The sequence below is a fragment of the Schistocerca gregaria genome, chromosome 6 (genome assembly GCF_023897955.1).
Source record: "Schistocerca gregaria isolate iqSchGreg1 chromosome 6, iqSchGreg1.2, whole genome shotgun sequence".
Taxonomy (NCBI): Eukaryota; Metazoa; Arthropoda; class Insecta; order Orthoptera; family Acrididae; genus Schistocerca; species Schistocerca gregaria.
In genome coordinates, this window is record NC_064925.1 from 477,154,100 (window position 1) to 477,180,110 (window position 26,011).

The following is a 26,011-nucleotide window of genomic DNA, read 5'->3' on the forward strand; positions in this document are numbered from 1 at the left end:
CCTAAAGAACTTTCCATATCCCCCATATCTGTTTTTAATTCAGTTTTGAATTCCCCCATTTGGCCCTTTAATGATCTAAGCAAGCCACTGTGTTACCTTCTGCTTCTTTTTCCTGTCCATATGGGCTCTGAGGCTCATTCCCACTCCCTGTAGGCTCAACATCACAAGCTGATTTCTTTATCACCATCTCGCTAAATTTGGACTCCATAGCTAAACTGGCTGAGAGAGAGAGAGAGAGAGAGAGAGAGAGAGAGAGAGAGAGAGAACAGAGAAATTAATACACCTGCTGCCAACACTTAGCTTTGTTGAGGCTGCTGCTATGTGACGACTGCTGCTTGATGCTGCAGGTTGCCATGCGGTGTGGTGTGGAATGGCTTGCAAGTTGGCAGCAGAAGTGGCTCCAGCTCCGGAGTGCATCACCAAAGTCAGTGGGTCACTGTCACTTTTAAATGCAATCCTGCACTGCCTACCGAGCCCGTTCAGTTAAGGCAATCCCGGGTGAAAAACCCCCTATTATAATAGTACTGGGCACTACACACTCTAGACTGAATAATTAGCTCGAGCCCCTACGTGCTATGGCACGAAAAAATATATTTTTATTACACTCAACACTTAGCTTAATTGAGCGGCCCAGAGATGTGGCTGGTCTCAATGTTTGGTTACGTTTTTTGTCAGAGGGTGCCAGCTCACACCTGTCATAAACTCAATTTTCTAGCTGAAATAAAAATATAAAACAGCAATGCAGGAAGGTATTGCGGTGAAAATTAAAAAAAAAAAAAAGTTGTCACTCACATTGATTTATAATTTGGACAAGTAGGTTATTTTTCTTAAATATATTGACTAAACACACAAAATGCAGTCTTGAGGGGCTTTTACATAAGGGCGGCCGTTAATATTGATGCTACAACACTTCACTATAAAATTCATATGACGCAATCACGGCACTTGACAGTCTGTTCACAGTTCACAAAATACACTGTTGTCTGCTGTCCTAAATCAGTATATTGTGCTCAGTTGATCATTTTCGAATGTCGCTACATACATACTTGTCCCCGAACATCACTACCAACCCACTACTACCCCAGATGGGCGGCATGTCCGGCTCTTAGTGTCGCTCAAACTCAACTCCCCAAAAATGGCCGCCCTGTGCACCCTCGAAACGACTGCCTAACTCATAACAATTTTTGACAAAAAAAATTACGATTATTCTAAAACTAAGCATTATACATTGAAAAATATGGAAAACTTCCTGGCAATAACAGTTTAATATCCAATTTTCTGTATCTGCCACCATTTTTTCACAAATAATGATTTTGCTTTTCCCGGCCTTTATTATACTACATTTAAATATACATACTTACTCATCTACCCCCTTAAACTTTAGAATGCTGCCAGTAGTTTCGGCTCTGTAAATTTATTACCAAAAACACAGTTTCTCTCAGTTGAATCCCATATTATGACCTCTCATTCAAAAAATGGTAGAGATTCTGCTAAATCAGCTATGATTGCTCGATGCAGCTCCACTAGCCGCATCCATAGACACTTTGTGTATGGTAATGAGCCAAAGCATTGCCAAGATATTAGCTTTTCAACTTTCATAAGTTTACAATTTTTAAGACAACAGTAACTTTTAAACTATTATATATTTTTGTGGCGCATCTAGGTAATTTAACTTTACATATTTTTCTACCCATGAGTGCCAGCTCGCATCTCAGTGTCACTCTTAGTTTTGTTTTTATCAATTTTTGTCTAGAATATAAATTCCTCCAAGTGTGCAAAAACGGCCGTTCTCGCCTCTGCCTAGCTCCCGCTTGGGTTTTTCCAAGGCTGTGTAAATGCTAGCCGCTCGCCACGGCCCTGTAGCAACCGCCAACCCCGTGCTCTGCAGTGGGAAACTGCCGCTCTAATCTCCCCCCACAGCTTGTACGGAGTCCGCTTTCGGCACTTGCTATGGTGGTTTAACTTCACACTACCTGTAACTTTCCTTGTGGGTGTGAATCCTTCACCACCTTGGTTTTGTGAAGCGGCCCACATTAACCTCAGACGTCATTCATTTCCTAAGGACAATACTCCAGCCTCGCTCTGTTGCTTTCAGTTCCACAACCTTCACATGGAACTTTGCGATAGTACCTTTTGTATACACTGATGGCTCTCGGACTGACTGTGGGGTCGGGTGTGCCTTAATCATTGGCATTAGTTTCTTTCATTATCAGTTTCCAACACTGTTCGGTATTTAAGCTGTACATCTGGCAACACAGACTTTTCAATTGTCCTCTGCTTAGACTCACTCACCGCCGTTTAAAGTCTATGTGTGCTGTACACTGCCCATCCCTTAGTGCAGTGGGTCCAAGAAAATTGTTGTCATTTGCTCACTCTTGGTGGAGTCACTGTGATGATTATATGGTTCCTTGTCATGTCGATCTGCCAGGAAACGAGGCTGCTGATGCTACTCTCAAGGCTGCAGTCTTCGTACCTTAGCCTGCTAGTTCCTATATTCCCTCTGATGATCTTGTGTTTGTCTGTCAGGAGTTGGTGTCCCTTTGGCATCGCCAATGGTCCTCTCTTGACAAGAATAAGCTCCGGCTTATTAAGCCTTTCCCAGCTGCTTTGACAATCTCATCTCCGCCTTCCTGCTGGGAAGAGGTCATTTTAACTAGGCTGCATATTGGGCACTGCCTTTTTAGCCATCGTCATTTGATAAGTAGTGCTACACCACCACTTTGTACACATTGCACCCAAGTTTTAACTGTCCACCACTTCCTGACGGAATGCCCATTTTTTTAAACCATTAACGTTCCCATTTGGGTTTACTGTCTGAGTTATCAGCCATTTTACCAAATGACATGCAGCCTGTCAACCATATTTTATTTTTTTATACGCCAAAGCAATATGGCAAAGACCATTTAATTTTTAGTTTTGGACCTCTGTTGCTGTATGGTGTCATTTTTAGCCCTTTCTCCACATTCTCTTAAGGGGAGTTGGAATGCTCTATCCCGAGAATGTTAAATTTAGTGACATGCCTTCCCTGTATTTCAGGAACCACTGTAGCCATTGACATGAAACTTTTACAGGACATTAAATTGTATGTTCTGAGTCAGCTGAACAACAACTGCATTTCAGCCACTGCTTTCAAAAATACAATTTTTTAACTACACGGTTAAAATTTTGTACACGATTTTTGTATGTTGTTCTAAATAATTCTAATTATACATAACATTATGTTCTTCTTTTTGTTCAGTAGACTCAGGATATGTATGTTATTACTCCCTGAAAATTTGAATACTCTACTCAAAGTGGTTTCTGATATTTAGGGAAAAATGCAGCAGATAATGTGGATTTTTAGGAACAGCTTCTAAAGTTTCAAAAGATTGTAACTCACTTAATATATGTTTATTTTTTCATTTTTAGTCACTCAGAAGCACCCTGCACTGTTCTATGTATTATCCTCTTGATCATTTGCCATTTTTTTCCTTCTTTGTGGACTCCTTAGTGGCCAACTGTGCCGCATACCCTGCTTTATCAATGCGAATCTTGTCTATCCGTTCAAGTTATCTGATACAGTTTGCTCCAAGATTAATTTCCATATGCTGTAGTGCTTTCACCCTAACAGTATTGCAATAACAGCATCACTGATCCCTCACTTTAGTATCTTCATTCCAACAAAAATATTTTTTGGTAAGCAAGTCCATATAAGATTATTGATCAACTCATTGGGATTTTGAGTCTGACCATGCAGACACTTCTTCAGCAATTCAGGATTTGCCAGGTCTCTGTAAATAGGATGGAATGTTTTTGGCTGTTTGAACTGTTTGAGTACCCGGCATTGCGGGTCAGTCAGCCTACAAAAGAAATTGCTTACAAGCCACTCGTGCAACCCAGTCTAGAAAATTCATTAAGAGTGTGGGACCATAATCAAATAGAACTAAGAGGGAATATTGAAGGCATAGAGAAGTGCAGTGCAAGTGGTTACAGATTTGTTTGACCCATGGGAGAGTGTCCCAGAGATACTGGAGGAAGTGAAATGGCAGACACTTTAAGGTAGATGTGAACTATCACAAGGCATTCAGAGTATCATTCCTCCTGCACTACATAGGTGAATGGAATAGGAAGAAACCCAAATAAATGGTACAATGAGACATACACTTTGCCACGCAATTCAAGGGGTTTAGCAGAATGTAGATGTAGCTGTAGCTGCATAACTACACTTTTTCATGTCTTTAAGGCAGGGAGAGGGGGAGAAGGAGAAGGGGGGAGGGCAGATGGGGGAGGGGGAGGGGTCCAGGAGGGCAAAGGTGGTGTACTGGTTTTTTAATCAGTTGACAGTCTATGGAAAAAGGTAGCCCATACTGCGCAAGTCATTTTCAACGAATTCTCAGTATTATTTCTAATGGCCATCCCATGATACTGCTGTAGTTCATCAGCCATTTTGTCTGTCAGCCTGCCTCTTATGGTTTTATCATCAGAAAGTTCCTTGTCTCTCAAACTTTGTTTCAACTTCCTCAACCTGGTGCCCATCCCCTTCTAGACATGACCAACACAAACACGTAATTTAACCTTTATAACACAGCAATCGACAGCCTTTTATAGAAAAAAATTTACCAATTTTATTAGGTCTCGAAGTAACCCACGTAAAAATTTTAACATTTTCCACCGGTGTAGATTATATTTAAAAAAATAATATATATATATATATATATATTCAGAAAATTTCAGATTTCATAATGAGAGAAAAATCCGAAAATGTGAAATTTTTTTCCTGTTCTAGCTCCCCTTAAGTCAATTGGGACGGACGTATAGTCGTTTTTAACTCCTCTCTGTCTTCATGTTCTATAGTTTTGACCTGAGCACATATGCCCCAGTTGTTTTTTGTTCCCTAAAGCAAAACAAAACTCAAACTTCGTGCATAGAGGCATTCAATGATTTTTCCCCTGCTCCACACGTGAATGGAACTTGAAAGTATCCTAAGAACTGGTACATTGGGCTGCACAATCTACCATGCACTTCGTGGTGGTTTGCAAATTATAGATGTAGATTCTAACAACCATACCACAACAGCCGGTCGTGGTGGCCGTGCGGTTCTAGGCGCTACAGTCCGGAACCACGGGACTGTTACGGTCGCAGGTTCTAATCCATGCCTCTGGCATGGATGTGTGTGGTGTCCTTAGGTTAGTTAGGTTTAAGTAGTTCTAAGTTTCAGGGGACTGATGACCTAAGATGTTAAGTCCCATAGTGCTCAGAGCCATTTGAACCCCACCACAACAAAGATCAAAATTTAGTGATTGTGGTGTTGCTCACGCTGCTAAATACTGCATTTTCGGGCAACAAAAGTCATATTATGTGGCAGGTGTCATTAGAGCACAGTTAATAAAGTCATTTCATGTAATAATCAAAAAACTAGGCACTCATCTTTTTGTGTTTCCCACGCTGGTCTCGTCGTAAAATCATGGCTCAACCGTTGAAAATCTAGGTGGTTATGATTCCATGCTCGGATGCAAAGAGGCCTAGATTTTATTCTGCTATATTCAAAAGTTTTGTAGATGCGCTTCTCAAATCATTCTTGGTGATTAAACCTTTCAAAGTTAGCACAATAGTGATCTAAAAAAATAATCAGCACTCCGAATTGAAGTTACACTTCCTTTTAATTGCTTTTATTGTAATATCACGTGACACACAAACATCACTTCACAATACAAAACATACTTGAAAACATCTTCCTCACAGTCACTGATAAAGTTCTAACTTTATAAGCTGACTACGTTATGCGTCTTTCCAACATTACGTCAAAGACTTGACTTTTTCAAGGTCCGACACTCTAACAACTCAACAGCTAACTAACTATCGCTTACGTGCCCAAAAATCAGAGTTACAAGTACGTCAAAGATCATAGTGACAAAAGAAAGAATACACATAATAGTAATATCATTGCAATATAAATATATCGATATATCACAAATGAAATCAAATCTGAATTTTGTCTCAGAAATATGTTAAGTAGTTAACAGAAACACAGTAGAATATTACTGGAATCGAGAGGTTCAGATGAGGTGCCATAATGGTTGCGTAATTCAAGTACCATTACAAGATGCAAGTGTAAATTAAAAAGGGTGTAAGACAAGGATGTAGTGTTTTGCCCCTACTGTTCAATCTATATGTTGAAAAAGCAGTGATGGGAATAAAGGAAAGATTGAAGAGCGGGATTTAAAAGTCAGGGTGAAAGGATATCAATGTTAAGATTCACTGATGACATTGCTATCTTCAGTGAAAGTGAAGAAGAATTACAGACTCTTATGAGTGAAATGAACATTCTAATGAGTACAGAATATGGATCAAGAGTAAATGGAAGAAAGACAAAAGTAATGAGAAATAACAGAAATGAGAACAGCAAGAAACTTATCACAATTGGTGATCATGAAGTTAAGGAAGTTTGCTACCGAGACACACGAAGCAAGGATGACAGAAAAAGCAGAGTAGCACTGGCAGAAAGCACATTCTGGTCAATAGTAGTCTACTAGTATCAAACATAGGTCTTAATTTCTGTGAATGTGCGTTTGGACCACTGCATTGTATAGCAATAAGACATGGACTGTGGGAAAACGAGAACAGAAGAGAATAGAAGCACTTGATATGTGGTGCTATTGAAGAAAGTTGGAATTTAGTTGTACTAATAATGTAAGGAATGACGGCGTTCCCCGCAGAATCGCCTGGGAAAGGAATATTTGGGAAACACTGCCAAGTAGAAGGGACACATTGAAAGGACATCTGTTAAGACATAAGCGAATAACTTCCATGGAACTAAAGTGAGCTGTAGAGGATGAATATTGTAGAGGAAGACAGAAATTTGGATGCTTCCAACAAAAAATGAGGACCTAGGGTGTAAGTGCTGTTCTGAGATGAAAATGTTGGCAAAGGAGAGGAATTCTTGGCGAGCAGTGTCAAACCAGCCATAAGACTGATTTAAAAAAAGAAAAAAAAGTTGCTTGCATCTCTTAAATCACTCTTCTTGAAAATGGAATGCATTTTTCCAGTTACCTGCAATGATTTGTTACTCCAGCATCCTGTGAAATAGTGCTGGTAGAAGATGAGCAAATTATTTCACATACAATATACTCATATAAGTATCTCATATTTGTGTATATAATCCAAGATGTAGTAAAAACATCTGAATATCAGAGGGTAGAATTAGCGATTAGGAAGATGATTTGGGTTTCTCATTACAGACAAAGTCCATGCTTGATTAATTTTGACCACAGGAGAACGTCGAGAGCCCAACTGCCAACTAATAATATGCTAAACATGATCCATTGGCAATAAGTCTTGCAATTGTAAGTTTGGAGATGGAAATTTATCTGCTGGTCTGTGGTGGTGGCGGCTTTGGAATTCCATATGAATATCTTGTAATTGTCAATTGAGTATCTTTAAATTTTTATGTTGTATGTGAGGTGTACTTGACCATTATGAATCTCGGTTGAAATACACAACTAGCTGTGACCCACCACTTTTACTAAACTTTCCTCTACGCATTTTGGACTATTATACCGCCTTCTTTGTGTGGATTTATTTAAATTAATTAGACAATGATTATTTGTATGTACAGTTTTTTCTGGGCAGTTTGAGGTAAAAGTAGACAAACACAAACTATTTGGCTACCTGGTTCCAAAATGTTAGTTATATGGATGCTTTCATTACATATGTAACCAGTAATATGAATGACTTATCAGTGGTTTTTCTGAATAATATTTGCATTGTAGGTGGTAATGCAGGTGCAGGTCCAGTTATGAGTAGGAATATGGCTAATATGAAAGGTTTAGCAAGCACATTATCATTGCCACAATGAACACAAAGCCCACTACAGAAGTACAAATTTATGCGCCAACTAGCTCAGCAGATGATGATGATGATAAATGAATTTATGGTAAGATAAAAGAAATTATTCACATAGTTATGGGAGTTTGAAAATGTAGTGTTGACTGAGGACTGCAGTTCAGTAGTAGGAGTAGAATGAGAAGGATAAATATTAATACAATATGGACTGGGGAAAGGAATGAAAGGAAGAGCTGCTTGGCAAAATTTTGTACAGAGTAAAACTTAATCATGGCTGATACTTGGTTTAAGAATCATGAAATAAGATTGTATGAGTGGAAGAGATCTGGAGACCCTGAGGTTTCAGTTAACTTACATAATGGTAAGACAGATTTTGAAACCAAATTTTAAATTGCAAAACATTTCCAGGGGTCCACATCTGTGGGTTCTGACCATTATTTATAAGTTATGAGCTGCAGATTAAAACCAAAGAAACTGCAGAAAGTTAGGAAATTAAGAGGATACGGCCTAAATGAATTAAACAAATCAGAACTAGAGAGTTTCTAAGATACCATTAGGCATTGATTAACCGAAACAGGGGAAAGGAATACTTTGTATGATTAGTGAGTAATTTTGAGAGATGAATTATTGAAGGCAGCAGGGAATCAAATAGGCAAAAAGACAACACCCAGCAGAAATGTTTGGATAACACATGAGACATCGAATTTTATTTGAAGAGCACTGGAAATGAATGTGCTTTTCCCAAGTCATCACATTGTTCAGGAGAATAATTTTAAAGTTTGAAACCAAATTTCATGCATACTATTGGACAAAATTAATGAATACAAGGCATTTGGAAGAACATTTTATGTATATTAAATGTAATGTAAACTAATTCTTTAAATATTTAAATTGTAGTTTTATTGGCATAATATTTAAAGTGATGCCACACTTTACAAAGGAAAACTTCTGTATAACGAAATAGAATATAATGCAAGTAAAGCTATACTTTTTGTTAAATGTTGTCACATTATTTTGTAATGAACAAGAGGGGGGGGGGGGGGGAATCTAAAATGAAGCTTCCTAGCTGATTAAAACTGGGTAGAACACTTTCCTGGTCCCAAGTTCAAGTCTTGATCTGGCACACATTTTTGATTTGACAGGAAGTTTCATATCAGTGCATCCTCCACTGCATAGTGAAAATTTCATTCTGGAATAAAGATACTTGTTGGTAATCAGTTTCTCTTTGCTAGTAAGAGTGACATAAAATATTACTTTGCCCCAACATGCACTTCTCAGTCTAGTGCAAAAGGTTTGTGTAAAACACTCTAGCTTCTTTTCCGCAATACTCTTTGAAAACCTGGAGATCTGATACTTTTCTTTTGATGTTGCCAGAGGACATGTAAAGACATATTATTATTATTATTATTATTATTATTATTTATAAAATTATACTAAAATAATAATTTTAAATTTACATCTGTAAGCTGGAGATAGATACTGCCGTGACTGCTACTCTTGTAGTTGCTGTGAAGCTCTCTCCGCTGATAAAATCCAAGCTCCATTATAAGTTTCTCATGTTGACTGCAGCAGGAGTATTTTTGTGATATCTGACTCTCTGATGAGTCTTGTTAGCAAATGACTTTCCCCGAATGTTTCTTCTTCAGAAATAACTCCCAATTTTGAATCTTATCTTGATTGACCATTATGTCATGAGAAGGCTTAGGTTTACACCAAGCTTCAATTGTGATCTGCACCCAATCCATTGGAACTTCTGCTAATGCTTATATTGTTAATCAGTCCCATGTTATTAGCACTCTATGAAAAAGTGTCTAGTAATAGGGTAAAAGTTCCTTTAATTGTCCCCGAAAGTTTCATCACTCTCACAATATTTAAAGATACTTTGATACAGTGTAATTCTTATTCTAGCCTGAACATTAACCACAAAAACTGCAAGATGTTTGACTTGCATGTGCAATAATTCTGTCAAAAAAATATAGATAGGAACTATTTTATTGGTCCCTTTTCTTCTAAAATCTTCAGTTTAAGTGTAGAGCACTGAAGTTGCATTTGCAAGCTGAGAATTTTGAAAGAGTAAACAGACAACTGTCTTGTGTAATAGATGTCATTAGTACATACGTTTAGTAAGTACATTTTTATGGTAGTATGTGCAGATTGCTTTGCATACTTTCTGGTCAATAGTGATCTTATTGATTTCTTTCAAAACTTGTTTTTTCCTGTCAGTTAAATTTTCAGATAACATTGCATTCAGCACTTTCATCTCAGCAGGTTGAGCATGTGTCATTTCTTGGATACGCAAAAGCTATATTGAATTGGGTGTTAAATACTATTCTAAGCATTTCATATGAAACACCAAAATATGTATATTTTTCCTGGAACATTCTGTGCATTTTTTTTTCCATCAAAAAATTTCCCTGGAAGATACAACCTTTTGATCTTGTCATTGTTGTCATGACTTGCTATACTCTTAAATGAATGAAATGTGATCATAAACTTCCATTCCAGCTGCTTCCTTAATTTTCTATGACCTTATGAAACATACTTCTCTCTTCCAGCATGAGCAGACTTGTTCAACTTCAAAAATTTCCGAACTGTGATTAATCATCAGCTTATTATTCCATGGTACTGCCATGAAGGCTTTTCTGCATATAGGACTTTCATGTACAATGTCGTCACATTTCACTCTCACTTAGTAGTTGAAATTACACCCTCAAAGCTAAACTTCACCTTCATTCTTACTAGATAGCATTCTGTCAAGTGGAAGTATTGTAATGAATCGTGTCGGATTCATTCCAGTCTACCATATTACTAAATTTTCATATAATATTTTATCTTTCGTCAGTACTTACTACTGCAAAGCACTTTAACTTACAGTTGCAGTCTTTTCCTAGTTCGTGTGACTAAATCCTTAATTTCTTTAAGACTGTATTTATTTACCCTTGTACGTGCCATTTCCTAACACTGTGAGAATCTGAAGGTCTCTGTCTTTCATCCTCAGATGAAGTGCTCATCATTCAATATAAATAATTAATTATTCAAAGTGAAATGAATCACTCACAACACCTGCATTACTAAAAAGAATGTCTCAGACTAAAGCAATAATTTTCAGTAGTACCAACAATGCACAATAAAGGAAAATTCTCTGTTACAAAGAATGGAAAATCCAGGATGGAATGTAACACTATAAAAAGGGAAGTTGCTGCTTGCCATATAGTGGAAATGCTAAGTTTCAGATAAGCACAACAAAAAGGCTATCTAACTCAAAATTATCTGTTTCTTGCTTCAGCATTGTTTTCCAATCCACAAGGAATCTAAAACTTAATATGCAACATTGGACAAACCACATTTGTTCCCTGTAACGAGAGACAGCATGTTCTTTCCCTGCGTGCCTGATCTAAAATTGGTTGTAGATGTCTAGAAATGAACCTGTTAAGAACTGCAAAAGGCAAAGCAGGAATGGCTGGGCCAGAAATACAAGCTTATAGAAGCATGCAGACATAGGTGAAAGGTGCAGCCTATAGAAAAATTGAGTGCCCTTTGAGGAAAGAGAATCACCTATATGAATGTTAAGACTCAAATGGCAAGCTTGTAGTAAGAAAAGAAGGGAAGCACAACAGATGGAAAAATATCTGCTTGTGTCTGTGTATGTATGGATGGATATATGTGTGTGTGTGTGTGTGTGTGTGTGTGTGTGTGTGTGTGTGTGTGTGTGTGTATACCTATCCTTTTTTCCCCCTAAGGTAAGTCTTTCCGCTCCTGGGATTGCCCGGGATTGGAATGACTCCTTACCCTCTCCCTTAAAACCCACATCCTTTCATCTTTCCTTTTCCTTCCCTCTTTCCTGACGAAGCAGCCGCCGGTTGCGAAAGCTCGAAATTCTGTGTGTGTGTTTGTGTGTTTTATTCATTGTACCTATCTACCGGCGCTTTCCCCCTTGGTAAGTCTTGGAATCTTTGTTACTGAAAGACCTAATTCAGAACAAGGCCCCTGGAGTAGATGACAATCCCTCAGAAATACTGAGATCCTTGGGAGAGCCAGGCATGACAAAACTATTCTGCCTGGTGTGCAAGATAGATGAGCCCTCAGGGAAGATCATTTTGTGCTACAGAGAAATGTAGGGGACTGCACTTGGCAATACTGACCCTATAACTTATCTTAGAGGGTAGGTAAAAAAAAAAGGCAAACCTACTTTTATAACATTGTTCCATAAAATTTCGGGCTTGCAGCCACGGAAGTATAATGATACTTTTATAGCATTTGTAAATTTGTAGAAAGTGTTGACATTGTTGACTGGAATACATTCTTTGAAATAGTGAAGGTAGCAGGGATAAAATACAAGGAGCAAAGAGTTACCTAGTACTTGTACGAAAACCAGCCTGCAGTTGTAACAGCTTAAAAATATAAAAGGGAAGTGGTGGTTGTAGTATCTCCCCACTGTTGTTCAATCTGTGTGGTGAATAAGCAATAAAGGAGGAAATTAAAGATCAGGGAGTAGAAGTAAAAACTTTAAAAGTTGCCAATGACATTGTAAATCTGCCAGGGCTCGGAAAAGCAGAACATCAGAATGGCTAGTGTATTGAAAACTACCATAGGTATAAGATGAACATCAACAAAAGAAAAATGGGGTAATGGAATGTATCAAATTAAATCACACAATTCTAAGGAAATTAGATTACAAAACCAAACACTAAAAGTAGTCAAATATATCTAAAAACAAAGATGATGTGACTTACCAAACAGAAGCACTGGCAGGTCGATAGACACACAAACATACACAAAAAATTCAAACTTTCGCAACCAACGGTTGCTTCTTCAGGAAAGAGGGAAGGAGAGGGAAAGGCAAAAGGATGTGGGTTTTAAGGGAGAGGGTAAGGAGCCATTCCAATCCCAGGAGTGGAAAGACTTACCTTAAGGGGAAAAAAAGGGCAGGTATACACTCGCGCACACACACATATATCCATCCGCACATACACAGACACAATCAGACATTTGTAAAGGCAAAGCGTTTGGGCCCAAACTTTTTGCCTTTACAAATGTCTTATTGTGTCTGTGTATGTGAGGATGGATATGTATGTGTGTGCGAGTGTATACCTGCCCTTTTTTCCCCTTAAGGTAAGTCTTTCCGCTCCCAGAATAGGAATGACTCCTTACCCTCTCCCTTAAAACCCACATCCTTTCGTCTTTCCCTCTCCTTCCCTCTTTCCTGAAGAAGCAACCGTTGGTTGCGAAAGCTTGAATTTTGTGTGTGTGTTTGTTTGTTTGTGTGTGTGTGTATCAACCTGCCAGCACTTCTGTTTGGTAAGTCGCATCATCTTTGTTTTTAGATATATTTTTTCCACGTGGAATGTTTCCCTCTATTATATTCATACTAAAAGTAGTCAGTTAGTTTTGGTATGTGGGCAGCAAAATAACTAACAATGGTGGCAGTGAAGAAGATATAAAATGCAGACTGGCAGTAACAAGAAAAGTGTTTTTTTAAGGGAAGTTTAACTTAAACTATAAATTTAAATACTAACAAGTTTTTTACTGAAGGAAGGCATTTGTCTGGAGTGTGTCCTTGTACATAAGTGAAACCTGGACTTGGAGAATGGAAGCTTTTGAAATGTGGTGCTACAAAAGAATGCCGAAGCTCGATGAGATTAGATTGGTAAATGAAATAACCAATGAGTTTGTACTGAATCAAACTGAAGGGTTTACTTTGTGGGAAATTTCCTACAGCTTCAAGGACTTATTCGTCTAGTAATGGAAGACAGTGCATTTGGGGGGGAAAGGGGGGGGGGGGGAGGGGAGTGTAGAGGGTAGAGTAAGGCTGGACTGTGGTAAGTAGCTTCAAATAGATAAAGGTTACAGAGATTACGATGCATGTTGAGTGTAGACTAGGATGGAGAGCTGCACCAAACCAGTCTACGGACTAAAGACCACATCATCTACATTCTACTCTCTTCCTGCACACCATGGTTACTTGCTATGAACTAAGAAGTGCAAAGAATATACAGTACTACCATAATCTATTTACTTACATGTTTGTTTTTATATTGAAACTGTGTTAATGTGAGGGTGTATGCATACACCATGCCATTATGCTTAAAATAATAATGAGTATGAGGGTTTCGATATGATGATGTTCATCACCATCATCATGTGGGTATCTTGTGTGGACAATATGTCTCCATCTGCTCCTATCATTATACATTTCCTTTCTTTTTACAGCTTTCAGTGCTGCTCCTTTCTGAAAGTCATCATTTATTTCACCTAACTACTTTTTCTGGAAAGTCCAAGAAGTGTGCCTCTGCAAAGTTTAATTTTCAAGTATGTCTATCGGTTCTAGTCTCGAGCACCACTTGCATGTGCCCAAACCATTTCATCTGCGCAATTCTTAGTCTTTCCTCCATAGTGCAGATCACTTGCATGCCATTTCTAATACACTTTTTTCTAATTTGGTCTCTTCTTTTTCATAACAGAATGTAAAAATTTCACTTCACTTGCCTGTAGTCTGCCGAAGTCTTTTTGATAACATACAGTTTGTCGAACCACTGTATGTCATGGTAAGCAGATGATATTATTTAAACATTGTTTAGCTTTTATGGGGACTATTATAGCTTCGTGTTTAGGTATCTTCTTCATTGCTTTATATTTTTGAAAATCTTATTGCAATGGTCACTAAAAATAATCAATGTGCTGCACAAATTGTGGTACATGTTTCTTCCCTTGCAGCAGGGAGACACTGTTTCATGACTGCTATAATTCTTCTGCCATCGAGTGTGATTTTGTTGGATGGTAACCACCACTGCGAGCATTCTGAGTATTGGAGTTACTAGGAAAGACTTCATTGTTTTGCTATGTGCTTGTTTTGATTCTTCCCCTTATCACTTATATTCATCAATTTCACAGTGGAGTAATGTATTTGAATTGTGAAATGTGGTTAAATGTTTGTTGTTTACACCAGGGTCATCTGGTTGTATGGCCAGAAAGCAGATTCCCCATACAATGGGTTTTCGGTGCAGATTGGACACCAAATGCACCTTACTGAATAACGAATGCTCGGAATTTGATAAATCGTCTTGTTTAGGTATCTCCTTCATTTGCTTCATATTTTTAAAAATCTAATTGCCATTGTCACTATAAATAATCAATGTGCTCCACAAATTGTGGTACATGTTTCTTCCCTCTCAACAGGGAGATGCTGTTTATTGACTGATATGTTTGTTCAAACATCGAGTGTGATTTTTTTGGATGGGAACTACCAGTCCGAGCATCCTGAGTATTGGAGTTATTAGGAAAGACTTCATTGTTTTGCTAGGAGCTTGTTTTGAATCTTCCCCTTATCACTTATATTCATCAATTTCACTGTGAAGTAATGCATTTGAATCGTGAAATGTGGTCATCTGGTTGTATGGCCAGAAAGATTCTTCATTCAATGGGTTTTTGGTGCAGATGGACACCACATGGTATATATTTTTAAAAATTTTATTCCTTTGTTCATTAAATATAATCAATGTGCTGCACTAATTGTTGTACATGTTTATTCCCTCTCAACAGGGAGATTCCTTTTAATGACTGCTTTGTTTGTTCTACCATCGCGTGCGATAACGTTGGGTGGGATCCAACAATCCGAGCATTCTGACTATTGGTGTTATTATGAAAGACTTCATTGATTGTTACCCTCATCACATATATTCATCAATTTCACAGTGGGTTAATATATTTGAATCAATAAATGTGATTATGGATTTGTTGTTTACTGCAGGGTCATTTAAATGTATGGCCAGAAAGCTGATTCTCCATTTAATGGGTTTTTGGTGCAGATTGGACACCACATGCCCCTTATTGAATAGTGAATGTTCGGAATTTGATAAATCTTCTTGTTTAGGTATCTCCTTCATTTTCTTTATATATTAAACATGTTTTTCTATGGTCACTAAAAATAATCAATGTGCTGCACAAATTGTGGTACATGGTTCTTCCCTCTCAGCAGGGAGATTCCGTTTCATGAGTGGTATGTTTGTTCAACAAATGAATGTGATTTTGTTGGATGGGATCACCACTGTGAGCCGTTTCACTACTGGTGTTATTTGGAAGTAAGTATTATAAATGTTATTTTCATGCTTCAGTTACATAATTGTGTGTGCTTATTGCGTTTTATTTCTTATATGAAAGTTTGTGAATGGTTTACAAATGTAGAATATACATGTAAATGAAAATGTTATGTGCAGTCCATGAACCATGGACCTTGCCGTTGGTGGGGAGGCTTGCGTGCCTCAACGATACAGATGGCCGTACCGTAGGTGCAACCACAACGGAGGGGTATCTGTTGAGAGGCCAGACAAACGTGTGGTTCCTGAAGAGGGGCAGCAGCCTTTTCAGTAGTTGCAGGGGCAACAGTCTGGATGATTGACTGATCTGGCCTTGCAACATTAACCAAAACGGCCTTGCTGTGCTGGTACTGCAAACGGCTGAAAGCAAGGGGAAACTACAGCCGTAATTTTTCCCGAGGACATGCAGCTTTACTGTATGATTAAATGATGATGGCATCCTCTTGGGTAAAATATTCCGGAGGTAAAATAGTCCCCCATTCGGATCTCCGGGCGGGGACTACTCAGGAGGATGTCGTTATCAGGAGAAAGAAAACTGGCGTTCTACGGATCGGAGCGTGGAATGTCAGATCCCTTAATCGGGCAGGTAGGTTAGAAAATTTAAAAAGGGAAATCGATAGGTTAAAGTTAGATATAGTGGGAATTAGTGAAGTTCGGTGGCAGGAGGAACAAGACTTCTGGTCAGGTGACTACAGGGTTATAAACACAAAATCAAATAGGGGTAATGCAGGAGTATGTTTAATAATGAATAGGAAAATAGGAATGCGGGTAAGCTACTACAGACAGCATAGTGAACGCATTATTGTGGCCAAGATAGATACGAAGCCCACACCTACTACAGTAGTACAAGTTTATATGCCAACTAGCTCTGCAGATGACGAAGAAATTGAAGAAATGTACGATGAAATAAAAGAAATTATTCAGATAGTGAAGGGAGACGAAAATTTAATAGTAATGGGTGACTGGAATTCGAGTGTAGGAAAAGGGAGAGAAGGAAACATAGTAGGTGAATATGGATTGGGGCTAAGAAATGAAAGAGGAAGCCGCCTAGTAGAATTTTGCACAGAGCACAACTTAATCATAGCTAACACTTGGTTTAAGAATCATGAAAGAAGGTTGTATACGTGGAAGAACCCTGGAGATACTAAAAGGTATCAAATAGATTATATAATGGTAAGACAGAGATTTAGGAACCAGGTTTTAAGTTGTAAGACATTTCCAGGGGCAGATGTGGACTCTGACCACAATCTATTGGTTATGACCTGTAGATTAAAACTGAAGAAACTGCAAAAATGTGGGAAATTAAGGAGATGGGACCTGGATAAACTGAAAGAACCAGAGGTTGTACAGAGTTTCAGAGAGAGCATAAGGGAACAATTGACAGGAATAGGGGAAAGAAATACAGTAGAAGAAGAATGGGTAGCTCTGAGGGATGAAGTAGTGAAGGCAGCAGAGGATAAAGTAGGTAAAAAGACGAGGGCTAGTAGAAATCCTTGGGTAACAGAAGAAATATTGAATTTAATTGATGAAAGGAGAAAATATAAAAATGCAGTAAATGAAGCAGGCAAAAAGGAATACAGACGTCTCAAAAATGAGATCGACAGGAAGTGCAAAATGGCTAAACAGGGATGGCTAGAGGACAAATGTAAGGATGTAGAAGCTTATCTCACTAGGGGTAAGATAGATACTGCCTACAGGAAAATTAAAGAGACCTTTGGAGAGAAGAAAACCATGTGTATGAGTATCAAGAGCTCAGATGGCAACCCAGTTCTAAGCAAAGAAGGGAAGGCAGAAAGGTGGAAGGAGTATATAGAAGGTTTATACAAGGGTGATGTACTTGAGGACAATATTATGGAAATGGAAGAGGATGTAGATGAAGACGAAATGGGAGATACGATACTGCGTGAAGAGTTTGACAGAGCACTGAAAGACCTGAGTCAAAACAAGGCCCCCGGAGTAGACAACATTCCATTAGAACTACTAACGGCCTTGGGAGAGCCGGTCATGACAACTCTACCAGCTGGTGAGCAAGATGTATGAGACAGGCGAAATACCCTCAGACTTCAAGAAGAATATAATAATTCCAATCCCAAAGAAAGCAGGTGCTGACAGATGTGAAAATTACCGAACTATCAGTTTAATAAGTCACAGCTGCAAAATACTAACGCGAATTCTTTACAGACGAATGGAAAAACTGGTAGATGCGGAGCTCGGGGAGGATCAGTTTGGATTCCGTCGAAATGTTGGAACACGTGAGGCAATACTGACCTTACGACTTAGAAGAAAGATTAAGAAAAGGCAAACCTACGTTTCTAGCATTTGTAGACTTAGAGAAAGCTTTTGACAATGTTGACTGGAATACTCTTTTTCAAATTCTAAAGGTGGCAGGGGTAAAATACAGGGAGCGAAAGGCTATTTACAATTTGTACAGAAACCAGATGGCAGTCATAAGGGGCATGAAAGGGAAGCAGTGGTTGGGAAAGGAGTGAGACAGGGTTGTAGCCTCTCCCCGATGTTATTCAATCTGTATATTGAGCAAGCAATAAAGGAAACAAAAGAAAAATTTGGAGTAGGTATTAAAATTCATGGAGACGAAGTAAAAACTTTGAGGTTCGCCGATGACATTGTAATTCTGTCAGAGACGGCAAAGGACTTGGAAGAGCAGTTGAACGGAATGGACAGTGTCTTGAAAGGAGGATATAAGATGAACATCAACAAAAGCAAAACGAGGATAATGGAATGTAGTCAAAATCGGGTGATGCTGAGGGAATTAGATTAGGAAATGAGACACTTAAAGTAGTAAAGGAGTTTTGCTATTTAGGAAGTAAAATAACTGATGATGGTCGAAGTAGAGAGGATATAAAATGTAGACTGGTAATGGCAAGGAAAGCGTTTCTGAAGAAGAGAAATTTGTTAACATCGAATATAGATTTATGTATCAGGAAGTCATTTCTGAAAGTATTTGTTTGGAGTGTAGCCATGTATGGAAGTGAAACATGGACGATAACTAGTTTGGACAAGAAGAGAATAGAAGCTTTCGAAATGTGGTGCTACAGAAGAATACTGAAGATAAGGTGGATAGATCACGTAACTAATGAGGAGGTATTGAATAGGATTGGGGAGAAGAGAAGTTTGTGGCACAACTTGACTAGAAGAAGGGATCGGTTGGTAGGACATGTTTTGAGGCATCAAGGGATCACAAATTTAGCATTGGAGGGCAGTGTGGAGGGTAAAAATCGTAGAGGGAGACCGAGAGATGAGTACACTAAGCAGATTCAGAAGGATGTAGGTTGTAGTAGGTACTGGGAGATGAAGCAGCTTGCACAGGATAGAGTAGCATGGAGAGCTGCATCAAACCAGTCTCAGGACTGAAGACAACAACAACAACAACAACAACAACAACAACATTTTATTTCACAGTAGATTTCATACTAGGTAGAACAACTTGGAGCCTTCTGGCACTTTGTGTAGGATTTTTAACGTAACCTACCTCCCCCCTCCAGTTTGAAGCCATGTTTCCAACGTACCTAAAGCTTTCTATACATTCAATTCTTTCTCCATCAAATTTGAGGTGCATTGTCTGGATGTTTGTGCAGCTTTATAGCTAAAGTTTTCTTCTTCTTCTTGCTTGCAGTTAACTTGTGCTTATTAAACTTACTAGTCCTGCAGTCTAATTTCCTCTGAGTCTGCTGTGCACTCTCTCTCTCTCTCTCTCTCTCTCTCTCTCTCTCTCTCTCTCTCTCTCTCTCTCTCTCTCTCTCTCTCTCGCCAGGTGGCAACGTTACCTACAAAAACTGTTACATCTCCTTGTTGTACAGCTTTAATTTTTTAACTTATCTTGTTGTACTCCTCTCTTTGTTTGGATCTGTTCTTATCTACCATATCCTAGATATAGAGTGCTTTGGCTGTTTTAAAACGGCTTTTCAATCTTTTGAACTAGAGAACCTGGAACTCCAGTTAATGCAAACAGTTCCTTATTTTGCACCTTGGAACACTGTTAATAGGCTTTTCCTGTGTCTAAAAACACTACAATCGGATATTTCCCTTTTGCCTAGTACTTTACTGCTAGTTGTCTAATGGCAAAAACTAGATCACTCGTTTCCCTGTTACTCTGAAACCTGGTTATCCTTTTTCATGTGAATCTTCAATGTTTGCACAAAATACTTCGCAACACTCCTGGAGGCTGGGTGAAATGATGCTACAGTGATGTGCATGATGCCATTCCTTGACAGAAATTATGAAGATCAGCAATAAATTGTAGTCTTTTATCTAAGACAAGGATAGTTGGAGCAATGTTGATAGTGAGGATTTTTTCTAACTGTGGCAATCAAGGATGAGTTGTGCTTGCACACTATGTACAGAAAGTGAAAGAGCATGTCCGTTAGCGCAAACCTCATAGTGCCGACAAGCAGGATTTTCACATTCAAAACAGTACTTACAAGACAATCATTTAAGCTCTGGCAGGAAGGTGTTCACGACATTCAGAACATCTAAAATGTGTACCAACTGAATGAGATTTTGTCCACAATATGGTAAACTTTTATTCATATTTCAGAAAATTTAAGAGATTCAGGATATTATATGTACTACAATTCTTGGGGGCAAGAATAAGATTTTTAGGTTAGTGGGTGGAAGACAAGTGAAACATGTACAGCAATGTCAATCATCTCTCATACTTTGAAATGAAGCAGCAGCTAACGATGAAAGTTCTTCCAGTCTTGCTCATCTGAATGAAAGGTGGAAAAAAGCAGTATTTGCTGCAACAGTTCATCCGCCTGCTGCATAAACTAATCCAAGGGCTGCTGTATTGCTGTTAATCCAAAGCCATTTGCTGCTACGTATTACTGAAATGATATTTTTTCTGCTTCTTCCCCCATTCTCCAGCAGTCTTTATGCTAGTGTCGATTATGCGGCCTGCCCTCATGATACTGGTGATCATGTGAACATGTTGATCTCATATATTGATAACTGTTATATTTGTTGAACAGCCAAGGATCTCATCAGCGGACAACAAACCTTGAGATTGAGGCTTTTTTTATATATAGAGGAACATACCATCCTTACGATCCGAGCAGTCAAGCCAAGAGCCCCGTTCTCTGTGACACACAAAATTTCATGCCAAGCCACACAGTAAAATGGTAGCTCCACTATGTTGATATCTGAATTTTGGAGCAAGCACTGTCTTCACAGGTTTGAAAGGGGGCCTACCATCTGCTGTCAGACTTTCATAAAGGGAACTTAAGATACTAAAGCATTATTATCAAACCAAAATGATTACATACATCTGAAACCTTGTTGAGCTCAAAGATGGGTCAACTAGCTGATAAAAAAGGAAAAATGTGTATTGAGAAAAGCACTTGATCAACAGGTGTGTTGATGGACGGGTTCGACTAAGGTCTACTGAGGAACTGTATGGAAAATTAGAATCACCGGAAAGGAAAGGACCATTGTCCTAAGGAAAGCTGTACTATGACATTTTAACTAAGATGGACTCGAACTTTATAATTAATAAAATAAAGCAGTTTCAGGAATGTACAAAAGATTTACATCAATAAGAAAGAAATAAAAACCATTGAGAAAGTATCTTTCCCAATATTTTAATTACTTCACTTCATATAGGTACACACGTGGGTTTACACCCTTAACTACTCTTCATCAAAGCATGCTAGAACTCCTTCACTAATAAATGATTTTCCTGCTAACAAAATAACATTGCAGTTAATTCCAGAAAGATATCCTTCCATTCTGCAGTATCCAAGTGGATTACCACCATTTATGAGGCCCTCAGGAGCTTGGATTTTGTTTGCTGGGTACTGGCTTGGTGATCCCGGGGTCCTTATCTGGGGGACTGGTAAGTGCCGCTAGTCCTCTGTCAACATAAGCTCTGGGCATGCTTCAGCGACCACTCTGTGGCCGGGCATGAAATGTTGTGTTTCACAAAGAACGGGGATCTTGGCTTGACTGCTCGCATCGTAAGGATGCTATGTTCCTCTATATATAAAAAAAATCTCAATCTCAATGTGTGTTGTGCACTGATGAGATCCTTGACTGTTGAGGTGGAACAGTCATTAGCAAGTAACCTCTGAGGAATCTCACTTCTCAGTTGTACAAGATTTACCTAGCCACGTAGGTCTCCGTCTAGATAGACTGTAAGTTCCCTAGGTGCTCTTGGGACTGAAATAGATCCTTCAAAATTTTCTCTTCCTCCTCCCAGTGGACAGGGTGGGCCACTGGAAGGTACCAACACTCAGTCAAACAACAAGGCTCAGGTAGCCAGTTCTCCAGTTGATAGTAACATAGTGCATGCTGGTTATCAGAATGTGTTCATCATAGTGAAATTAAAAGAACTTAGCTTTGAGAAGATTTTGCTCTTCTCTAGCATATAGAGGGCATTGCAGGAACTTTAAAATTTGTCAAGCAGTTGCAAATTGGACCCTGTTGGTCAAAACATCTTATTCCCAACAAGTGAAGAACTTCCAGGAAGCTCAATGCCTTGTGGAGTGTGCAGTTGAAACCAAACTCCACAATACCATGAACTACAGCAAAGATCTTGTGTCTTACAGGGATCCAGTTGACATTCCCCGAGAAGAACTGAAAGCTGAATGGTCCTGGGAAGGCATTGTGGATGTGCAAGACATTATGAAAAGGGCGAATGGTGATCGGCTCTGATATTCTTACATTTAACAGCATGAAGCTTCCAGAGCAGGTCAAGGCAGGTTTCCTTCACCTAAGTGTACAGCCTTATTTCCCAAGCCCGCAGCTCGTGGTCTAGTGGCTAGCGTTGCTCTCTCTGGATTGTGGGGTCCCGGGTTTGATTCCCTGCCGGGTTGGGGATTTTCTTTACCTGGGGACTGGATGTTTGTGTTGTCCTCATCGTTTCATGATCATTCGTGAAAGTGGGGAGACTGGACAGTGAAAAGATTGGGTGCCTTTCTCGAATGTTCTTCAGAGGTGATGGACCATGATGTTGGACTGGGGCAATCATCTCGCCCCAAGAGGAAGCCTCCACCCATTGTGGATTCCCCACCCTCGCTGAAAGATAAGATGAAAGTGCTACCCATATCATAGATGGCTCCCATCCTATAGTGAAATATTAATGGGTTCAATGTGGAGGAAATGAAACACCTTGCACAGCTGTGCTTGTGTCTGCAGGGAACTTATTTTAAAGCATCTGATGCCTCTGCACTATGCGTCTATATGCTCTATTGTGAGGATGACCAGACTGGAGAAAGGGTCAAGGGATAGATTGCCGTGTTTGTTGGTAATGCACACCACTCCGCAGCTCTTCCTCTGTCTACTGACCTGCAAGCAGTTGCCACGACCATTTCTCTTGCTAGGAAGCTTCAATGCTCACCTTGTTTTGTGGAGCTCGACCTCTGCTTGCCCTCAGGGTTGGATTTCAGAGAGCCTCAGGATTCTCATGAGCTGTGCATCCTCAACATAGATACTGCCAATTTCTGTCCTGATAAGGGTCATTCTCAGCCATTGTCCTCTCTTGCTTCTCTCCAGACCTCAAAGACTTTGTTCAGTTGGAAGTCATAGATGACCTTCATTCCAGTGATCACTCCCCAGTCATTCCAGTGACCACTCTCCAGTCTGCTTTCATGTACTGGATGGAGCATTACTTGCACAGAAGCCACCAAAATGGATGGTCAGCAAGGCTAACTGGACACTCTTCAGCCTGCTGGCTGTGTTTGAACACTGCAGCAGTGTCTGGGAATGGGTGGACCACATGAAGCAGCTTGCAGGGTGTAGACATAGGTGTTTTTCAGTGCAGTGACTTAGATGAAAACCGTGATTTAGTAATTGTTCTGAAAGAATTTTGCATTAAAGCATCGCTTGGTAACTATCAAATGAATTACAGTACATTGATAAGTTTCAGATTTTGCCAGTGCTTTGAATGATAAATTACATTACAGATTGAAATGGCTCTCTGTGTCAGTGCTTACATTCTAATTCTGTGATACATACGTGCGGGTTACAATTTACAGACCAGTTACAGTATCTCCTCTGTTGCAGGTGCATCACTGTCGGCACTGCTTGCCTCTGTCTCTAGGTCACCACCTGACGGAGGATCACAGGCAGGACCTGTTCCCCGCTGCCTGGAAACTGCGGACCCTTGGCATGCTTGCACTTGTAATCTGGAGCTTTGTGTCGGGTGGTACCCTTGTGGTCTGAAGTATTGCAAGGGCAAGGATAGGGCAGCAGCCCTGCCTGGAGGTGGATATCGCTGTGGCATTAAGACTTGTCGAAAGTGCAGTCTTCTCTCTTATTATGTGCGGCACAAACAGCTCTGCCTCTGGGATGAATGACCCAGGCCTGTTGCTGGCTGGGCCGGCACCTAGGTGAGAATGCTTGCTGATAGTCTGTAATTTTTCCAATGTAAGTAGATATATCTACATGATAATGTGTTGTTTGTATGGTACGTACTGCTGGTGGCAGACTAGAATACTATGGGCCAATTGTGTAAACCCCAGTGACTGGAGACCGATTTTGAGCTTTAAGAAAATGAAACCAGTTGACAAATTCACTATGTTGTATAATAATAAATTTTAATCAGTTGAACGTTCAGTGTTGGTCTACAGGGTGCGGCAAGAACAACACTCCTGTTAGGGAAGATGAGATAAATGAAACCAAACAAGATAGGACATTTTTGTTATCTAAGAACACACATATTGCCATTTAAGAATATGGTGTATTAATTTGTTTTAAACAATAAGTCACTCAAATGGCTGCCTCCATTGTTGATACATTGGTTGAGCCTTTCTCTGAAGTTGCTCATTACTCTGCGAGTCAGGTCGGGGTGTGATTCCTTCGTCTTGAGTTATCATTTCCTTGATGGCTTCTAAAGTTTGAGGTTGATGTTGTTACACTTTGGACTTGAGATAGCTCCACAGAAAAAAGTCTGGTGAAAGTTGTGGCCACCCAGTATCACCGTGCAAAGTAGTGACATGTCCAGAAAACATTGTCCTCACCAATGCCAGTGATTGAAGTGCTGTGTGAGCTGGTGCGCCATCTTATTGGAACCACACACTCTCAGGGTCATTAAACAATTCGCCTAGTTTTCACTGTAGCAAGTTATGGAGCGTGGCACAGTACTGAATGCTGTTTACAGTAACACTCAATTTTCTTTTGGCAGTGTGTGTGTGTGGGGGGGGGGGGGGGGGGGGGGTGGAATATTACCAATAACTCCAAAATTAGAAACAGCACACCAAACTGCTACTTTGGGACTATGGAGTTCTTTTAGGTTGTTTTCAGACCAGCACCTGAAATTTTGTTTATTTACTGCACTTGACAAATGAAAATGTGCCTTTCTTGAAAAATCGCAATTTCTTCTCGGTGACAGTTACGAAGCAAGCCTTCACACAGTGGTCTACTGGCATAGTCAATATCAATTCAGGCAGGCTAGTAAAAAAATCTTACCTTCACAGTCTCGGATGTTATTGAATTAAGCATATGTTAAAATGAAGGACCAAGTAAGGAACACGTATTTTTTTTATTTTATTTATTTATTTTTTTTTTTTTTTTTTTTTGTTCTCTCCAAAAAAAAATTCTGCTCCAAGATACAGCCCTCCAAAGATGATACTGCGTGTACCATTTTGAAAATGTGAATTTTGAAAAAAAATTTAAAATGATGTATCTCTGGAACAGTTCTAGATATCTTTTTTTTTGTTTTAAAGATAATTACTTTATGATTACAAAGAAATCCTCCATTTCGACTTATTTGTCAAAGTTCTTTTACTATAGCATTCTGAACCTTTTTATAATTTATGGAATTTTTAAAATGCCAATCCATAATCTTTTTTTCTGTTGATTAGTACCATATAGTTCTACATTCCCTGAAAAGGAGAGCTTCCACTTTTAGGTTGAACATGTTTTAGAAACATTTGAAAATTTTGTCCTACATAAAAACCTGTTTTATTACCACATTCTCACATAACAGGTTCATAAAGAATAAAAACCTAGCCTTATTTAACATACTTTTAGTTTTGAAAGATGAGTAAGAGACTCACATTTCAAGCATTTAAAATGGTTCCAAAATGTATGTGAAATGTGCAAAGACTTAAAGGTTTCAATTTATAAAACTTCTGTGCTCT

The 26,011-nt window shown here is 39.1% G+C and overlaps 1 protein-coding gene across 1 annotated transcript in view; it reads left to right on the plus strand.

Annotated features, from left to right (window-relative positions):
• Nucleotides 1–26,011, plus strand: part of LOC126278468 (out at first protein) — an 88,485-nt gene that overhangs the window by 43,732 nt on the left and 18,742 nt on the right. The window contains exon 5 of the mRNA XM_049978611.1: nt 23,934–24,259. Coding sequence (XP_049834568.1) covers nt 23,934–24,226 — 293 coding nt within the window. The 3' untranslated portion in view covers nt 24,227–24,259. The remainder of the gene's footprint in view (nt 1–23,933; nt 24,260–26,011) is intronic.